The sequence below is a fragment of the Hemicordylus capensis genome, chromosome 14, assembly GCF_027244095.1.
Source record: "Hemicordylus capensis ecotype Gifberg chromosome 14, rHemCap1.1.pri, whole genome shotgun sequence".
NCBI classification, from domain to species: Eukaryota; Metazoa; Chordata; class Lepidosauria; order Squamata; family Cordylidae; genus Hemicordylus; species Hemicordylus capensis.
In genome coordinates this window covers 16,529,730-16,548,670 of record NC_069670.1, presented here as the reverse complement: position 1 = coordinate 16,548,670, position 18,941 = coordinate 16,529,730, and the positions used below count along the sequence as shown (strand labels likewise).

At 50.3% G+C, this 18,941-nt stretch overlaps 1 protein-coding gene across 2 annotated transcripts; it reads left to right on the top strand.

Moving 5' to 3' along the window:
- Positions 1 to 1,681: 1,681 nt before the first annotated feature.
- Positions 1,682 to 18,721, top strand: CATSPER1 (cation channel sperm associated 1). 2 transcript variants are annotated; one of them, XM_053277351.1, is made up of 12 exons: positions 1,687 to 2,353; positions 3,389 to 3,613; positions 6,293 to 6,406; positions 7,073 to 7,220; positions 8,460 to 8,551; positions 11,139 to 11,282; positions 11,872 to 11,935; positions 13,355 to 13,424; positions 14,839 to 14,902; positions 16,462 to 16,555; positions 17,529 to 17,643; positions 18,550 to 18,721. In XM_053277351.1, the coding sequence occupies exons 1-12, from the start codon at positions 2,062 to 2,064 to the stop codon at positions 18,583 to 18,585; spliced, it is 1,458 nt and encodes a 485-aa protein (XP_053133326.1). In that variant the 5' UTR covers positions 1,687 to 2,061; the 3' UTR covers positions 18,586 to 18,721. The 2 variants fall into 2 exon arrangements, 1 of the variants encoding a protein (XP_053133326.1); XR_008312136.1 differs by lacking the exons at positions 17,529 to 17,643; positions 18,550 to 18,721 and having other exon boundaries at positions 1,682 to 2,353; positions 13,355 to 14,284; positions 16,462 to 16,516.
- Positions 18,722 to 18,941: the final 220 nt, after the last annotated feature.

The following is an 18,941-nucleotide window of genomic DNA, read 5'->3' as shown; positions in this document are numbered from 1 at the left end:
AGCTGCTGGCAGTCAGTGCAGACAGCACTGGGCAAAGTGGACCAAGGGTCTGACTCAGTATAAAGCAGCTTCCTACGGACAGTGTCAGGAGAGCTGAAGCGCAGAATGAATGGAGGCTGGTAAGGGATGCTAAGAGCAGCAAAAAGGACATTTCCAAGGTATTTATTTATTTTATATACCGCCTGACTCCAAAGGCTCTAGGTGGCTCACAAAAGGAAGAGGAAACTGTAGGCTCAGGAAGGAGGGTGAAATGTTCTCGGGCGACAAAGCGAAAGCAAAACTGCTCTGTTCCCATTTCCTCTCTCCATCTCCTCCTCAAAGGAAACCTGCATGTCATCCCACGAAAGCAGTGCCAATGTTCAGGGGTTGGGAAAATTAGGGTTGCCAACTGTCCCGCATTGTGCGGGATGTCCCTATTTCCGAGGGCAAAATGCTCGTCCCATTCGGGACTCAATTTCTCCTGCATTTTGACTTTCTAAAAAACTTTTTTAAAAAAACAAAACTTTTAAAGCTGCTTCTGCATTTTGGCAGTGGCGAGAGTTCCGCCCGTCTCCTAAACTATGACAGGTGAGGTTGGGGTGCAGTGGCTTGAAATTGGCCCGATCTGCATCATTTAGGAGGAAGACGGGCCCAAGGGAGGAGCTCCTTTTGCCGCCGCCTCTCCTGCCTGCCTCCAGAGTCCAGCGCCCCCACCCTGACCTCATCTGCCATGGTTTGGGAGGCAGGCATTGCTATCAAAGGCTACCCCACCACCACCACGAAAGTACTGCTGCCAGCCTGAGTCGCACTCCAGAGGGCATGGCTGCACCCTTTGAACATGGGACCAGGTCCCCTCCCTAGGTGGCCCCGTCCCCCAGCTCCCCCCCCACTTGTGTCTAGGGTTGCCAGGTCCCCCGGAATTTAGTGTCGCCCCCAGATTTTGGATCCTCCACCTGGCTGCTAAATTCCACCCAGATTTACACGGATTTCAAATGCGCTGCCCGGCTTGCCCGGATTTCACTCTGGGTCCGATCACGTGGGAGGGCAGAGAAGGAGGGGAAAGCAGACAAATCTGTCAAATAAAAATAAAAAATAAAAAATGCAAATCAGTTGCCGCATAATTTGCACAATATGAAAATCAGGCCACCCAGATTTGGGAAGCTTGAATGTGGCGACCCAGTTTTGGCCCACGTAATGTTGGCAGCCCTCGTCGGGATTGAAGTTCACGGCTGCTCGTTGGTTGGGGTGTCCTTGGTGACCTTCAATGAGCTCAGGGGAGGATCGGGCCACCTCCTCTTCCTCCTGTGGCCTGCTCTACCATGGCTAGAACGTAACGCTATTAAAACACACAAAAAACTTGCTGGTGCAGAAGTCGCAATCTAGCCCTAAATGTGTTGGACACGAGGTGGGAAAGCAGCAACTGGGTCGTGCCGTGCTGCAGAGAATCTGTCTGGATTGGAAGTGCTCTGAGATTGAAGCCACTTGTCGTAGGGCTGGCTGCTTTCTTGCCACGGTTTGGGGTGCCTCCCTGAGGCCGGCCTTTGACCCAGAGCTTCCGGAATCTATACTGCCCTGGCATTTTTTATTTCATTTTATTTTATTTTACATTTGATCTCCTGCTCTTCTTCCGAGAAGCCCAGAGCGTGGGCACACGGTCGATGTGTCTCCTCGCAACAACCCTGCGAGGTCGGCGAGGCTGAGAGAGAAGGGACTGGCCTGGAGTCACCCACTGGGTTTCATGGCCGGATGGGAATTTGAACCCGGTTCTTCCCAGTCCTGGCCCCGGCGCTCTAACCCCTGCGCTGCCTAACTGGCTCCGGGCTGTCAGGAACCGAACCCGGGACCGAAAAGTGTGTGCTCGTCTCGCCGAGCCGATGAGCTCCTCTTCCAGGCTCTGGGGAGCCTCAACAGCCTCTTCTTGGAGGAGGATGACCTCACAAGAGGGTGTGCCCCTTCCTCTTTGGAAGGCTGATCTTCTCCAGATTCCAGAACAGCTCCTCAGCTGGAAACAGCGGCGAAGAGAGCGGTCTTTGGCTGGACGTTTCCCCGGTGTGGGCGGCTGCAGCGGGACCAGGCAGCACCATGGATTACCTCACGGTCCCGGCCATCCCTTCCCTGCCCCAGGTTGAAAAGACGTTGACCCCAGAAGAGCAGGCCTCGTTCCTGAGCACTGCCGGGCCCGGGGCCTTGGTCAGTTACAGCCAGGTCTCTGGGATCTCGTCAGCCATCCCGCCCTCTCAGGAAGGGTCCACCGTCCTGTCTGTCACCTCCGCCATGCCCATGGCAGGCCGGTCGGGGAGGTTGCACGGCCGGGGGTTGAAGCTGAAACACGGCAGCAGGCTCAAATCGCAGGCTGAGGGGCAGAAAGTGAAAGGTGAGCGGGGCGGCAATGGTGCTTCTTGGCGATGCCGAGAGGCGTTGAGCGAGGGGGCCGTATCGCCGTGGAAGAGCCCCTGCTTGGCCTCCTAGTCGGGCTGGGAAAGACTCCTGCCTGAAACCCTGGAGAGTTGCTGCCAGTCAGAGCAGACACTGCTGAGTGAGATGGACCAAGGGCCCAGCTCAGTAGCCGGCAGCCTCCTATGTTCCTACGAATTGCCCATATTTCTCTTCTTGGTGGAGAAGAGCCGCTCTTGTGGCCGCACGCGGGAAGTGCCCCCTGCGCCAAGCAGGGATAGCCTTGGTTTGCATTTGGATGGGTGACTACGTATGAGTGGTGTCTGCTCTAAGATGTTCTCCTTAGGGGATGGGGCTGTAGCTCAGTGGCAAAGCATCTGCTTTGCATGCCAAAGGTCCCAGGATTGATCACGACGATGACGACGAATATTTATATCCCGCTCTTCGGCAAAATTCTCTAAGCGGTTTACATAGAAAAATAAATAATACATAAATAAGAGGGTCCCCTGTCAAAGGGCTCACAATCTGAAAGAAAAACAAGGTAGACACCAGCAACAGCCACTGGAAAGTTGCTGTGCTGGGGACAGAGAGGGCCAGTTGCTCTCCCCATGCTAAATAAAGAGAATCACCACTTTTAAAAGGTGTCTCTCTGCTCAGTTAGCGGGGTCCCTGGCAGCATCTCCAGGTAGGGCTGGGAATAGGCCGCTGCCTGAAACCTCGGAGACCCACTTGCCCTTCAGTATAGACTAGGGATCTGCACAGAACTGGGCAGGGGTGGCTTGAGGGGGTGGGGTGGGGGTCTCACTTTAAGGGTGGGGGAGGGTGCACATCCCTAGTGCAGACCAGGGGTGGCCAACCTGAAGCTCTCCACCTATGGTTGGACTACAACTCCCATCATCCCCCGCTGTAATCCCCTAGCACTTGTTATGAAATAGGCGAAGTGGGGTGGTGGGGGGGAGATGTTTGCCTGCCCACCTCCCTGTCCTCCCTCAATGGTGCTTTCCCCCTTGCCTAGTTCAACGACCACGCCGGCGTTACCGCAAGCGGAAACGTCGTAAGAATCTGAAGGAGTTCGTGATCTGGAGTTGGGGAAAGATCCTCCCACACATCGTCTTTGTGCGGAAGATCCTCTACACCTTGACTCACGCCTTCCTGTTCGACATCTTCATCGTTTCTGTGGTCGCCGTCAACACCCTCATGCTGGTGGCTCAGACCTTTGCCGTGGTGGAAATTCGGGGAGGTAAAGAGATTCCTAGACCCGAACTGAGCCGCCTCCCAGACACAGTCTAGGGGCTGCCACAGGTGTGATGTTGGGGCCCCTTTAAAAGGCCTCGTGCAGGTTTAGACATAGTGGGGGGGGGGGCAGATGTGAGAATCCTTGTGCAGATGGTCTGCATGTGTGAATTCTTGTGTCTAGTTCCAACTTGCCCAATGTATCATAATCAGGTTTTACCTTCTACAAATAAACAAACAAGCAAGCAGAATTTGTTGTTTCATTTCCATGTTTAAAAATGGAATTTATAAACACAACAAGAACAAAACCCTATATGGATTCAACAAAACACCAATATGTCACAAAAAGAATCCATATAGACAGACAGACAGACAGACAGACACACACACTCTTTAATTACAATAAAACTCTATTCTTAAGGGACACTCCTATTTAAGGAGTTATACACATCTCATTGTTCTCGTGAGAAACCTATACACAGGACAGGAAACCATAACTTACTTACTTACTTATTTTTATTTTATTTTATTACATTTCTATACCACCCAAAACTTGTGTCTCTGGGCGGTTTACAATTAAAAAATTGTGATAATCAAGAAGGAACATGGTGAAACAGACTGGTTCCTGATCGGCAAAGGAGTAAGCGTATACTTCCTCCTCTTCTATTCACATTATATGCTGAACATATACTGAGAGAAGCTGGACTGGAAGAAGATGAGCGTAGTTTTAAAGTTGGAGGCAGAAACATCAATAACTTGCGCTGTGCTGATGACACTATTCTGATAGCGGAGAATGCGGATGATCTGCAAGCTCTAGTAAGGAAAGTCAAGGGGTACAGTGAAAAAACAAGAGTATGACTAAATGTCAAGAAGACTAAACTAATGACCATGGGTACAGCAACCAGCCTCAGAATTGACAATGAAGACATTGAAGTGGTGGAGAGCTTCTGCCTTTTAGGATCAACCGTCAACAGTCAAGGATCCAGCAGTCAAGAAATACGCCGCAGCAGACTAGCACTTGGTAGGGTTGCAATGAATGCTTTGGAAAGGATATTTAGATGACGTGACGTGTCTATACCTACAAAGATTAGAATAATTCGGACAATGGTTTTCCCTGTCACACTCTATGGATGCAAAAGCTGGACTTTGAAGAAGCAAGGTAGAAAAAGCATTGACGCTTTTGAACTTGGGTGCTGGAGAAGACTTTTGAGGAGACCATGGACAGCCAGGGAAACAAACAAATGGATCCTAGAACAAATCAATCCTGAATTTTCACTCGAGGCACAAATGACCAGGCTCAAACCATCCTACTTTGGACACATGATGCAAAGACCCAGCTCCCTTGAGAAGTCCATCATGCTGGGGAAAGTTGAAGGAAAGAGAAGAGGACGACCAGCAGCAAGGTGGATGGACTCGATGACGACAGCAACGAATGCACCACTGAGAGACCTGAAAGGCCAAGTGGAAGACGGATCATCCTGGAGAGAATCTGTTTGGTTGCTAAGAATCGACACCAACTTGATGGCACTTAATCAACCAATCAATCCAAACACACTCAATTGTTAAAATCACATATGTGTAAACATAATCATAAAACAGTCTCTGTTAAGGTTAAAAAAGTTCAGTGCTCTGAAGATTAATCAATAAAATGGGAAAAGTCCAAATCAGTCTTCTTTTTACTGGAGGATAGCATATCCTGTTTCCATCAACATCCGGAGCTTGTGGTTTTGCGATCAGTAGCTTGTAGTATTGCTGTTACAAAACAAGGGAATGGTTTATCAGAGCATACGATGACACTGAATCTTATACTCGGATAAATGAGTCCCTTTTTTGTTTTTTAAATGGAAGCTTTATGGACGTGAAAAATGGGACATTCCATTTTTAAACATGGAAGATTCCATTTCAAAAATGGAAATAAAATACAAACAATTCAGCTTGCTTGTTGGTTAGCCATATTTATATACTGCCAGGGGCGTAGCTAGGGGAGCGGGGGCCGTGTTCACCTCTCTCCCCAGTGGCCCCTCGGAGTGAGGGAGGTAATGAAGAAAATAGGGAGGGGTGGAGCTTGGGGTCCTCCTGGGCAACCCTAGAGAAGGTTTGAGTCACCACCAAGCCTGGTTTTGGGTTGCCACCCGAGCCCGGTTATCCTCCCCCAATGATCTTAATAGGTGGCGGGGTTTGTGAAGAAGAAGGCACTCTCTTCAATACCCCGGAGGGGGCCAAGCCGTTCAGGGCTTTATAAGCAGAGGTGCAGCTAGGTCATTTTGGAGCCTGGACCTCAAGGCCTTTGGAGCCCCCGCCCTTGCAAATTCAGCATCATTCTGCTCTGCCGGGCAACCACACCACCGGACAACCACACAGACGAAAAAGGATTTGGGGGCCCCCAGGGGCTGTGGAGGCCCTAGACTTTGGCCCCAAAGTCCAGGGGTAAGAGCACCTCTGTTTATAAGTAATAACCAGCACTTTGTATTTGGCCCAGAAACTAATTCCACAGCCAGCAATGTGGCAGATATTCATAGTATGCATCGGAGCTGGGGGTGGAGTGAGCTTGTTTTGTGGGGGCCCCGGGCAGATCTTCCTGTTGCCATGTTATGGGGGGACTAGTTAGGTTAAGCATTGTTCTGTTTTTCTTGTCATGGAGAACGATGACCTTACAGTGTTTCTCTCTCTCTCTCTCTATCTGTAGAATGGTTCTTCTCTGCCCTGGACTCTATGATCGTGAGTGTCTATGTAGCTGAAGCCATCCTCAAGATAATTGCCCTAGGCTTTAAATACTTCCAGAGTTCTTGGAACTTTCTGGGTGGGTCTTCTGTGGCATGGATCAGGGTGTGTGTCTCTGTGTGTGTGTGTTGTGTGTGAACAATTGCTGATCCAAGGATCTCCGGAAAGGAGCTTTTAAATCAGTGGACCATTTGAGGCAGTAGCTGCTTGTCCTAATGAGCCGGGGGCGGGGGGGACGGGGACAAATAAGGTGTAGCTGCTTCTGGTTTGCGGCATATTTATTATACTGTATAACAGGCCTGCTCAACTTAGGCCCCCCCCCAGCTGTTTTTGGACTACAACTCCCATAATTCTCAGCCACAGCAGCCAATAGCCAGGGATTATGGGAACTGTAGGCCAACATCTGCAGGAGGGCTGAAGTTGAGCAGGCCTGCTGTATAATAATTAAATTATGAATTTTTAATTTTATTATTTCTCATTTATTTTTTTATTTTATTTTATTTTATTTTATTTTATTTTATTTTATTTTATTTTAAAAGGCCTTCAGTGTCTAAAAGGGACTCGTTCACGCACAACTCTACCCTAGAACAAGCTGAAAGATACAAAGAGAACAAAAAAAAGGGCCTATTATTTTTACAGAAAGGCCATCTTTCCAAAATGTAAAATGTCTCCTCGGCCACACTCCTCTTGCTGGTTGACTTGTGTTTGCCTTCCCTTCTGTGCTTTCCCTCGCCTGCCTCTCCAGATTTCATCATCATGGTCATGGCGGTGCTGGATTTTATGATACCCCTGTTCATCGTTCGGCAAGGCACCCAAGTCGGCTTCCTCCGGATCCTCAAAATCTTCAAAGGGATCCGTGCCCTCCGCGCTTTCCGCTTTATCCTCAATCTCCGGTCAGCATCCACAACTGAAAGGGCAGGGATTGGGGTTGGGGGATGGATGAGGATGGTGGGACGGACCAGCATCTGGTTCAGGTTCAGCTTGCCTCCCTAACCCACCTCTGCAGGGGCGAAGGACCTATTAGGGTGATCCACCCCAAGGAAGGTTATTGGATTCCAAGAAGCCTTGGGAAGGTTTGTTTCAGGGAGGAGAGCTGGTCTTGTGGTAGTAAGCATGACTTGTCCCCTTAGCTAAGCAGGGTCCACCCTGGTTTCATATGAATGGGAGACTTGATGTGTGAGCACTGGAAGAGATTCCCCTCAGGGGATGGAGCCGCTCTGGGAAGAGCATCTAGGTTCAAAGTTCCCTCCCTGGCAGCATCTCCAAGATCGGGCTGAGAGAGATTCCTGCCTGCAACCTTGGAGAAGCCGCTGCCAGTCTGTGAAGACAATACTGAGCTAGATAGACCAATGGTCTGACTCAGTATATGGCAGCTTCCTATGTTCCTATCTGGTTCAGCCAGCGATTCTGTCGATGCCTGGGCTGCGATCTGGAATAGGGAACTCACTAGGGCAACCAGGCGTGCCTCTCTGACCCTCTTCAAAACTAGCTCCTAACAAATCTGACACCATTGGGGTGTGTTGACATCTGCCCAGGCTCTGGGGAGAAGGGGGGGGGGCAGAGAGGGCCTAGGCAGGCTAGACCAGTGTGCCTTGCCACACAGATTCCCAGATGTTGTTGACTACAACTCTGGCGCGGAGCCAGCCGACTGGCAGCCTGGGTCCAGCCCCACCTGGAGGCCCCTCTAGCGACACCCCGTGCATCCGGAAGAGCCCCAAGCAAGCTCTCCCCTGGGCCTGACAGCCTTTTATTTCCCTTTCTCTTCTTCCAGCGCAGGAGAGAAAGGGAAATAGATGTTGTCAGGCAACAAACGCTGCCTGAAATGACAGGGGAGAGCTCGCTCAGGGCTCTCCGGAGCCCGGGCGTAGGGAGTTCGCTCGGGGCTCTTCCTGAGCCAGACCCATGCCCCTGCTGCAGGCTTTGGCGGCCCTTTCCATTGGCGGCCTGGGTTCTTTGAACCAGTCCGCACAATGGTGGCTCCGCCCCTGCTACAACTCCCATAATCCCTAGCCAATGTAGCTGGGCATCCTGGGAGTTGTAGTCCACAACAGCTGGGAATCCGTGTGACGGGGAAGACAGCCCTAGAGACCCAGCTTAATGCTTGTTCGTTTTTCTCGCTCTCCCTTGTGCAGATGGATGAAGAATGTAAAAGAAGTGATCAGCACCTTTGTGCTCTCCTGCAAGTCCATCGGGGCCATCATTCTCCTCATGTTTACTTTCCTCTGTATCCTGCCTAGAAGTGATGGGTCAGGCCGGGCCGGGCAGGGCAGAGGGTCAGAAGCAGGGCTGACTTCAGCCTGTGCAGTCAAACTCGGGGGGCGTCGAGCAGAGGTGCCCTTTGCAGGGCAAAAGCGATACTACCTCTAGATTTCTGGGCGGTGCGATGCCAGTTTCAGTGTTCACACGCTAACCCAGCGCTGACTGGGTGGTGGCAGGAGTGACCCAAGGCGTTTGCCTTCTGAAGCAGCCACAGGATTGCAGTGACGTCCTATGCATACCGTGGTTCAATAGCTGAGCAGCGTCCCGCCCTCCTTTTGGCTCCTCCGGGTCCTCCGCCACTGCCGTGGACTGCCCGCCCCCTCACTGGCTCGCTCACCCAGCCATTTGCTGCCGCCATTTTCCCCGGTCAAAGAACACCGGGACACAGCTAACATTGAGCCGCCACATTCACGGGCCGCTCAACGATCGCTCCGTCCCTGAGCGGCAGGGGGGCAGATCCCCCACTGAGCATTTGAGGTAAAGGGAAAGTGTGCCGCTGTCGAGTGGGTGGCAACTCGTGGCAACCACCGAGCCAGGATGGTTGTCTTGGGTAGAATACAGGAGGGGTTTCCCATGGCCTCCTCCCGCACAGTATGAGATGATGCCTTTCAGCATCTTCCTAGATCACTGCTGCCCGATGTAGGTGTTCCCCATAGTCTGGGAAACACACCATCAGGGATTCGAACCGGCAACCTCTGGCTTGCTAGTCGAGTCATTTCCCCGCTGTGCCCTCAGGTGGCATTTGAGCAATCCCTTTATTTTACCGAACCCCCACCAAACATAACCACTCATCTCTCCCCCCCATTGTGCCTTTCTTGCCCTCCCCACCACCCGCCGCAAATTCAAGTATGGAGTTGCTCCCCAGCGTCCCCAACGCCAAGCGGCCACGCTGTGTGATCAAAGAGCCTCTCCCTGCCCAAAGGATCCCCTGGCGCTGCGAAGGATTCTGATCGGTGCCCTGCTCAAGTTCATAGAACTTGCGTTTGGGGCGGTATTGAAAATGTGATTGATAAATAAATAGCTCCAAGCACACCCGGGGCCGTCTCCCCGGGTACGTAGACAGGCTGGGACCCAGCGAGGGGTGAGATGGGGCAGGATTCACGGCCCAGGCGATGGCGGCGGTGGTGGCAGAGGAATCAGGTGTTCTGCCGGGGAAGGCGTCAGTGGTTTGGGCTTCATGGCTTCTGTGAAAGGCTTGGGGGAAAGCAAGGAAAAGGATCCTGCAGGATTCCGGGCTAGGCTGACGCAGGTCGGTCGCCAAGTTTGGATCAAACGGTTGTCCCCAGCAGCATGGCTTCACGGCCCGGAAGTGACTTAAACAGGCTTGTGCGGAGCCATGCCTTCTGCTGGCTCTTGAGTAATCCTTCTGTGCTGTTTTACGCCTCCTCTCAAGGAGCCCCTCTTGAAATCAGGCGTCTGCCAGCACGGCAAGGGGCGCGGTGGCAGTGATCCCGTAAGGTTTCTCAAAGGCGGCAGCACTGCCTGCGGGATTGAAGACTTGGAAGAGATTCCCTGGGGAGTCGGGGAGTGGGTTTTGACCCATGGGAGGTTTTGTCCTCTGGGGGCTTCACGCAGCTGCTGGGAGAAGCCAGGTCCTCGGGGGCAACAATGTCTTCAGTTGCCACCAACAGGTCTGGTGGCGACTCAGAGGCGGGGCCTTCTCTGTAGCCGCTCCTGGGCTGTGGAAGGCACTCCCAGCAGAATTCCGTAGACTGAATTCACGATTGGCCTTCGAGAGAGCCCTCGAGACCGATCTGTTTGGCCTGGTTTTAAAAACGGTTTTAATTTGTTTTAATAATGGTGTTGTTGTTTTTACAGGGTTTTTTTTAAATTTTATTTTCATAGTCAATTGGTTTTAGTTTTGTTTTAATGTAAACCGCGTGGAGCCATTTTTGGAAGGGCGGTATAGAAATCAAAGAACTAACTAACATGCGCACACACACACTCTCTCTCTCTCTCTCTCTCCTTGTGGGGTCTGAGGGAACTGGGGCCTCCAGCAGAGGGTCCGGACTCAAAGTAGACACATCCTCCGAGGAGCCTTCCGGAGGGGGGTCCGCTGGGGTTCCTGCTAGTGGCGGCAGGATCCGTTCTTCCCGGGTCCCTTCTGTCTCAAGGGCGACTGGGGTGGTTACTAGTTCTCTTTGGGCTGGGACTCCTCACCCGTGGATGTCTTCTCATCTCTCCACTGGGTATCTGGGAGATCTGACCCGACCCCAGGCTGGACGCTGGCACCAGGCCACCCCTACTAAGGAGACTGAGTCAGAACCCAAACACACACACACCCCTCCCAGCTGCCACCAGCCTTTGAGTGGCCACGAGTGAGCTGTCAATCCTTGCTACAGTCTGACTGCAGTCTTTGGTACTCTGCTGCTGAACATGGATATCTCACAGTACTACTCACTAGTCACCACAAGTGAAGAGATCATGAGTATTTTATCCAATCCACTTTTTAAAAAGCGGGGGGGGGAGGAGCACATTCCATCCTGTGGCAGTGAGTCCTACAGGTCAATTATGCATTATGTCTTCCTGAGCTCCACACGTCCGTCCCCCAGTCATGTGTTCCGTGGTCATGCATGATATGTTCCGCAGAGCTGATCCCAAAAAATTCGGAGATCTCTTCAAGACCATCTTTACTCTTTTCCAGCTGTTCACCTTGGATGACTGGTCACTCATCTATCTGACCTGCCATGCTGCAGGTGAGTTGGAAGGAAAGGGTGGGATGGGGGGCAGAGAGGGGGCCAGTGAAGGGCCCAGGGGTGTGTGAGGAATCAGGAGGATGCCAACATAATGGCCGAGGGGGCCATCAAGGAAAAGAAAGTGGGTGGGGCTGCTTCTAGCCCCCGCCCTGCAACTCAAGCACTGGTTGATCAGTTGGTGGAACATAGGAAGCTGCCACATACTGAGTCAGACCACTGGTCTATCCAGCTCAGTATTGTCTTCACAGACTGGCAGCGGCTTCTCCAAGGTTGCAGGCAGGAGTCTCTCTCAACCTATCTGGAGATGCCGCCAGGGAGGGAACTTTGAACCTAGATGCTCTTCCCAGAGTGGCCCCATCCCATAAGGGGGGAATATCTTCCAATGCTCACACTTCTAGTCTCCCATTCATATGCAACCAGGGTGGGCCCTGCTTAGCTAAGGGGACAAGTCATGCTTGCTACCACCAGAGCAGGCAAACGGGCACTTAGGCAGGTCATCTTTGTCTTGTAAGGGGCATTGGCGTCTCCCCTGCAGCACTGATCTGGAATCGCCACTATTCACCATCCAGCTATGCTTTCTTCCTTTCAGGTTACTGGTACATCATCATATTCCTCATTTTCTACATCCTCGTGCAGTACTTCTTGCTTCTCAAGTAAGTTTGGGCTGTGCAACCCTCCCTAGATGGTGTGCCCTGAGCAGGGTTGCCATGTCTCCCGGAATTTTGGGTAGCCCCCAGATTTTGACTTCTCCACCTGGCTGCTAAATTCCACCCGGATTCACACGGATTTCAAACGCTTTGCCCAGATTTCACTCTGGATCCGATCACATGGGAGGGCGGAGGAGGAAGGGAAAGTATTCAAAGTGGTCAACTAAATAAACAAATAAATGCACATTAGTTGCTGTATAATTTGCATAACATGCAAATTAGGCCGTCCAGATTTGGGAAGCTTGGATCTGGCAACCCCTAGCCCTGAGAGCTGGGAGGGAGTTAGTCAAGGGAGTTGGTCGAAGAGATCACAGCTGCTCTTCCCCTTGCTTTCTCACCCTCTCTCTGCAAAAGCAACGATTGTGGGGATCTTCTCGTGCAGAATCTACTCTCCTGTGGTACTCAAAATAAAAAAGGCTCTTGAATCCAGGGGTAGCCGACCGGAGGCTCTCCAGTTCTCATTGGACTACAGGCCCCATCATCCCCCCTGCCATGAATTGCCTCCGCTACTGCATCTGAGGCTCCTTTGATTGATGCAATGCATCTCTGGTTGGGGGTTGTACATTTTTTTATCCCCCAGTTAATCATCAGAGCACTAAAGAAGCTACCCACTCCAGTTACAGAGTAATTTGCAGCATTTTGCCAGGTTGCATAACTTTTGCCAGCATTTTGCCAGGTTGCATAACTTTGCCAGGTTAGCAGACCCTTGCTCACCTGGCAAAGAGGCACCTTTTAACATGGTGATTCTCTTTATTTAGCAGGGGGAGAGTAACTGGCCCTCTCCACCTGCAGCACAGCATCCCTCCAGTGGCTGTTGCTGGTGTCTGTCTTATGTTTCTTTTTAGATTGTGAGCCCTTTGGGGACAGGGAGCCACCTTATTTGTTTGTTATTTCTTTGTGTAAACTGCCCTGAGCCATTTTTGGAAGGGCAGTATAGAAATTGAATGAATGAATGAATGAATTTAGTTGTTGCAGCGTATAGCTGTTGCAGCTATTTAAAGAGGACACATGGAGATCCTTGTAGAACTAAATACTAAGTATTGATTGGTGAAGTACACTTTGGATAGGAAAGACCCAGTCCTTAATCTAAAGAACTACATGATGAATAGGTAGGGGGGAGAGAGAGAGAGATGTTTCCATCTGCTCTCTAAAAGGAAAGGAAGTGATTCTGACAGCACAGGAAATACCTGAAGAGTCACATCAAGGGTCATGGAGTAGAGACGAGACAGGTAGAACAACTAGGGAGACCCCCTACTCACTGTCTCTACTCCCAATGCCCCTAGTGGTCATTAGGATAGTTGGTGCAAAAGGTCCATGCACTGGAACTCCATCTCCAATATCTCTCTCTCTCTCTCTCTCCTGCAGCCTCATGATTGCGGTCTTGGTGGACAATTTCCAGATGGCCCTCATTACTCATGAGCTGAACAAACAGAAGGTCAGGCCCATGCCCCGTGGCCAGGGGTGGGGAGGAAGAGCAGCAGGAAAGAGCTGCTGGTTAAGGTTGCCAGAAATAGATCTGGAGGGGCTTTCTGTCTCTCTTCAGAGTTGACAACAAGGGAGAATTTGGCCAGCTCTGGCTTCTTTGTTTGGTAAGAAAAGCCAGATCTGGTGAAACAGTCCCATTCTTCAACCCAAGGGAGATGCAAGCCTCAAACTGCTGGACTAGAATTGGTCGGCGGATTTGGTACTCTTTGCTTAGGGCTCAATCTGGATCAAGGTTTTGTTGCCCACTGTAATTATTAGACTGAAGAAGACTAAGCTAATGACAACGGGTACAGCAACCAGCCTCAGAACGGATAATGAAGACACTGAAGTGGTGGATAACTTCTGCCTTTCAGGATCGACCATCAACAGTCAAGGATCCAGCAGTCACGAAATACGCTGCAGGCTACCACTTGGTAGGGTTGCAGTGAAGGCCTTGGAAAGGATATTGAGATGCCGTGACGTGTCTATAGATGCTGTGATGTGTCTACACCTACAAAGATTAGAATCGTTTGGACCATGGTTTTCCCTGTGACACTCTATGGATGCGAAAGCTGGATTTTGAAGAAGCAGGATAGAAAAAGTATTGATGCTTTTGAACTTGGGTTCTGGAGAAGACTTTTGAGGAGACCATGGACAGCCAGGAAAACAAACCAATGGATCATAGAACAAATCAATCCTGAATTTTCACTCCAGGCACAAATGATCAGGCTCATACTGTGGACACATTATGCGAAGACCCAGCTCCCTTGAGAAGTCTATAATGCTGGGGAAAGTGGAAGGAAAGAGAAGAAGAGGACGACCAGCAGCAAGGTGGATGGACTCGATGACGACAGCATTGAATGCTGTGATTCTCTTTATTGAGCAGGGGGAGAGTAACTGGCCTTATATACCCCCAGCACAGGACCTCCAGTGACTGTTGCTGGCGTCTCTCTTATGCTTCTTTTTAGATTGGGAGCCATCTTGGTTTGTTTGTTTGTTTGTTTTGTTTCTCTGTATAAACCGCTTTGGAAACTTCTGTTGAAAAGCGGTATCTAAATCTTTGTTGCTGTTGTTGTGGTGTTGGGATTGGATGCTTATGGAGTACTTACTACTTCTTCGTAAAGTCGTGTATACCACGGCCTTGGGAAAAGCTTGCCTTCTTTACAGCAGGGATTCCCAACCGCTGGTACTCCAAATGTTGGTGTATTACAACTCCCATCACCCCCCCCCCCCAGCCACAATACATTGTAGCTGAGGGTGATGGGAGTTGCACCCGCAGCACTCCAGGTTGACAAGCCCTGGTTTATAGAAAGAAAGAAAAACCTAAACCAAAAGAACTCCCTGCTTTCCCATTGGCTTTCTGTCTGCTTTCTCCCCTTTCCTAGGAACAGAAAGTAGTCCAGCTGCAGGAGATCAGTGAAGAAGAGGTAGCCGTCGCCAAAACATCAGGTGACTGACCGCTTGATCAGGGGGGCAGCAGCCAACTGTAATCCAAGAGCGGGGTCAACCAGGATACCGTAATAATGAAGAGGAGCGTGCCCCTGTGCATGAGCGGAGTGCTTTCCTCTCACCACTGAGTGTCTGAGCCCGTCCCCACCATTCTGAGATCCGTGGATACGAACACGACGGAGCCAGCCTGGTGTAGTGGTTAGAGTGCTGGACTAGGACTGGGGAGACCCGAGTTCAAATCCCCCTTCAGCCATGAGACTTGCTGGGTGACTCTGGGCCAGTCACTTCTCTCTCAGCCTAACCTACTTCACAGGGTTGTTGTGAGGAGAAACGCAAGTATGTAGTACACCGCTCTGGGCTCCTTGGAAGAAGAGCGGGATATAAATGCATAATCATAATATTTATATCCTGCTTTCCAACCAAAGCTCCCAAAGTGGTTTACATAGATATAAACGAATGGATGAATGAATGAATGAGATGGTTCCCAAAGGGCTCGCAATTTAGCGGGTGCAGGGGGTTCAGTTTGGAACGCAGGCCTTTTTTTAGTTTTCAGCAAGCTTCTGCCCTGGCACCTTTCCAGGGGAGGCAATTTGGGCAGAACACAGAAGCAGTGACATCCTTGCCTAACCCGAAAAACTACAGTTCCCAGCAACCTCTGGGGCGGGGGAAGGAAGGAAGCCCGTGACAAGTTAAACTGATTCCAGAGAAGTGCTTTCCCACTGAGCTGTGGATGCCCCATAGGAAGCCACCTTCTACTGCATCCGCCAGGCCTGACTGACCGGCAGCAGGACTCCAGGGTTTCAGGCAAGGATCTTTCCTAGCTATTCTGGGGATCTTCTGTATGCCAAGCAGGTGCTCTATCACTGAGCCACACTGCCCCTTTCCATATGCAATACTTCATTGGGACTTTTCCCACGCCCACCCAATTCTGCTGAACTCAGGCAGGCAGCAGCTCTAGGACATGGCTCTCCTGGCAGCGGTGAGGACGGCTTTCATATCAGTACGCACAGCTCTTTCATCCTACACAAGAACCCAAACTCTGGCTCCGCTCTCTGTATCTGCCAGCCGCCATGCGTCCTTTTTAAAATAAATAAAATAAGAGTGAACAGCTACTAGAGTGTAGCTCTGTCCCAACCCCGCTCAGTTACTAGCATTTTTTTAAAAAGTATGTTGGCAACCCTACTGATATGCTGGGAGAAGGAACCCCCCCTCCCCCATATTTACCTGAATCCAAGACTAGGTGTCCCCCCCCCCCAAGTTATTTGATGTTAGAAATTGGAAGGAGATTCTCTTAAATTCAGAGCCACCTTCTATTCAGGTAGACAGTATAGAATCATACAACTTTCAACTCCTGAAAGGCGGGGTGGGGGCAGGAATCCATTGTGTCTGCAGCCAGATCTAAATTGCAAGCTCCTTGGGGCAGAGACCTATTTCTTTGGATGGGGTTAATCAGCATGCAATAGCTAGGTGACGCCGACCAGAGCCAAGGCAAAGCTGGAAAGAGATGAACCTCAGACACTGGATAAGTACCACCTAAGCTTGTGTTCTTCCGTTGGCAGCGGAAAAGGCCAAAGAGAAGGAACAGGAGAAGGACGAAGAGTTTGTCACGCGGATGATTAAAGAAAAATATGGCACCCTCGAGCTCTCTGACAAGTGAGGAACCGTGGCATTTGATGGATGGAACTCCATCCCTTGACCTTTTCCAGCTCGGAGGAAGGGACAATTCTCCTGTTGAGAAACTTAGGGCCCATTCCAATCCTGATTTTGATGTCACCACTGATTCTTACGGGTGATGTTGTGGGCTGTCCAGATGACGTTCCACACACCGTGGAACTTCCTTGCATGAGTTGCTGTCTGGCTGTGGAAATACCAGTGGTGTTACATGACACCACCTCCCAGAACTAGGAAAATAATGCATGCAGAGGGAAAGGTGTATGGACAGGCCATAACGCAGGCTGTAGAGCTGAGGTAGGCAATGTGTGACTTGCCAGATGTTGCTGTGCTACAACTCCCATCATTCCCAACTATAATATATTGTGGCTGAGGGTGATGGGAGTTGTAGTTCGGCAGCCTCTGGAGAGCTGCTCGTGGCCTACCCCTGCTGTAGAGGAGTAGTTACCTGCGTAGGTGGTGACGTATGGGAGAATTGGGTCTCAGGGGCATTCCTGCTTCTCTTCCACACCTTAGCACACCTCTATTCCTGGCTTAAGGAGTGCAGATCTACCCCGTAAGCATTTTAGGAGTTTCCCTCTCATTTTACTGAGCTCCCTGCCAAACCTAATAACCCATATCTCTCCCCAAAGTATCTTTGCTCCTCCCCCTCATTTAAGTGAATATTTTCTCCTCAAGCTTTCCTTCTATTTCTGCACCCCTCCCTGGCTGCACTCCCCCCCCCCCCGGTTCTCACCCCATGAGGTAGCTTTTTAAAAACTCAGGCCAAGTAGATCACTATCTTTTGGGCCCCTTTTTAAATCTGGCGGAACTGCCCAAATAGGCATGGTGACTTTTCCTGGGTTACAGCCATCGGGAGAGATCCGTAGCTTAATCTGCTGGTGGAAAAGAAAATCATCTAGAGTTGGAGGGCCAGATAACAAATGCAGGTCAACCATCTTTCTTTCCCTTCCAGAGACTGGAAGCTTCTCTACCTCTACTTTCAGCTGATGACTTCTATCGAGAACAACCAGCAGCAGTTGCAGTCTGAAGCCTCCACTTCTGACAAGATCATTGACACTTTCTTTGAGGTAGAGAGGTCCTGCGAGGTTTATTGTTGTCAGAACCTTTCTCGGGCATCTGCTGCTACCTCTTCCTTCATCCACTGTGGCCAAGGGTTAAACTTGCATACCCTTTGCTGTTCAGTGAGGCTGGGGAGAGCTAGGGATCTCTGTGTTCATAAGAGCATAGGAATTGGCTCAAGAGGTTGCACAAGAAGTCTGTGGGGTGTATCTAGATCAAGGATAGGAAACCATAGCTTCCCAAGTGTTGAATGACAATTCCCATCACAGGCAGGAATTTAATTTAGCCAGAGCTGGAGAGCCAAGGTTGCCTAACCCTGATCTAGATGTCGATTTATTCCACCTTCAACACAAATTCCAATGGGAGATTTGATGGGGTGTCCTCATGAGACTGAAACACATTGTCAGCAGATGGCAGCTTTCTCCGCACCATAATTTGATAAGTCTCTGTTATGTTCCTCTCTTTGTTGCTTCCCCCTCACCCGTGGAAAAAGCCACAACTGTGTTCGCCTACCTTGCAGCAAAAATTGTTCTATCCCTTTTGAGCCATGACCTCCACCTTCAACTTCTTGCAGGATGAGTGCAATCAGATTTATTTTTTTTAAGTTAGTAGTAATGGGTAGACATAGCAATAGGAACATAGGAAGCTGCCTTCTACCAAGTCAGATTATCGGTCCATCTAGCTCATTATTGTCTACACAGACTGGCAGTCTCTCCCAGTCCTGTCTTGGAGATACTGCCAAGTAGGGAACTTGGAACCTTCTGCATGCAAGCATATAGATACTCACACATGGTCTCCCATTCATATGCAAAACAGGGTGGACCCTGCTTAGCAAAGGGGAGAATGCATGCTTGCTACCACAAGACCAGCTCTCCTCCCGGTATGGGCTGACACATTCTTCTCTCCTGTAACAGACAACCGAAGATGATTACCCTTCTTTCAGGCAATGAACCAGATCACTTGTGGACTAACGCTTGCCCACTCCCACTGGCCGCTGCAGAGTCAAGCCGAAGCAACACTCCCCCCTCCGCCCTTTCTACTTGTGTTAAATGCTGTGTTCCAATAATTAAATGGTTGTTTTGTTTATCTGATACTCTCTTGGCGTTTGTCAACTGGACTTGGTTGTCCCTGCTGGGATTGGTAGGAGGCAGAAGCTGTAGAAGCCACTTCTCAAATGGAAGAAGGAAATGCATTGAGGATGTGCAAAGTGGATTCAAAATAACAACACACAACTTTGTTTTTCTAAAACAAGTTAAAAGCTAAGGCATATAAATAAAAAACAAAAGTATTTTTTTGTGTGTGTGTG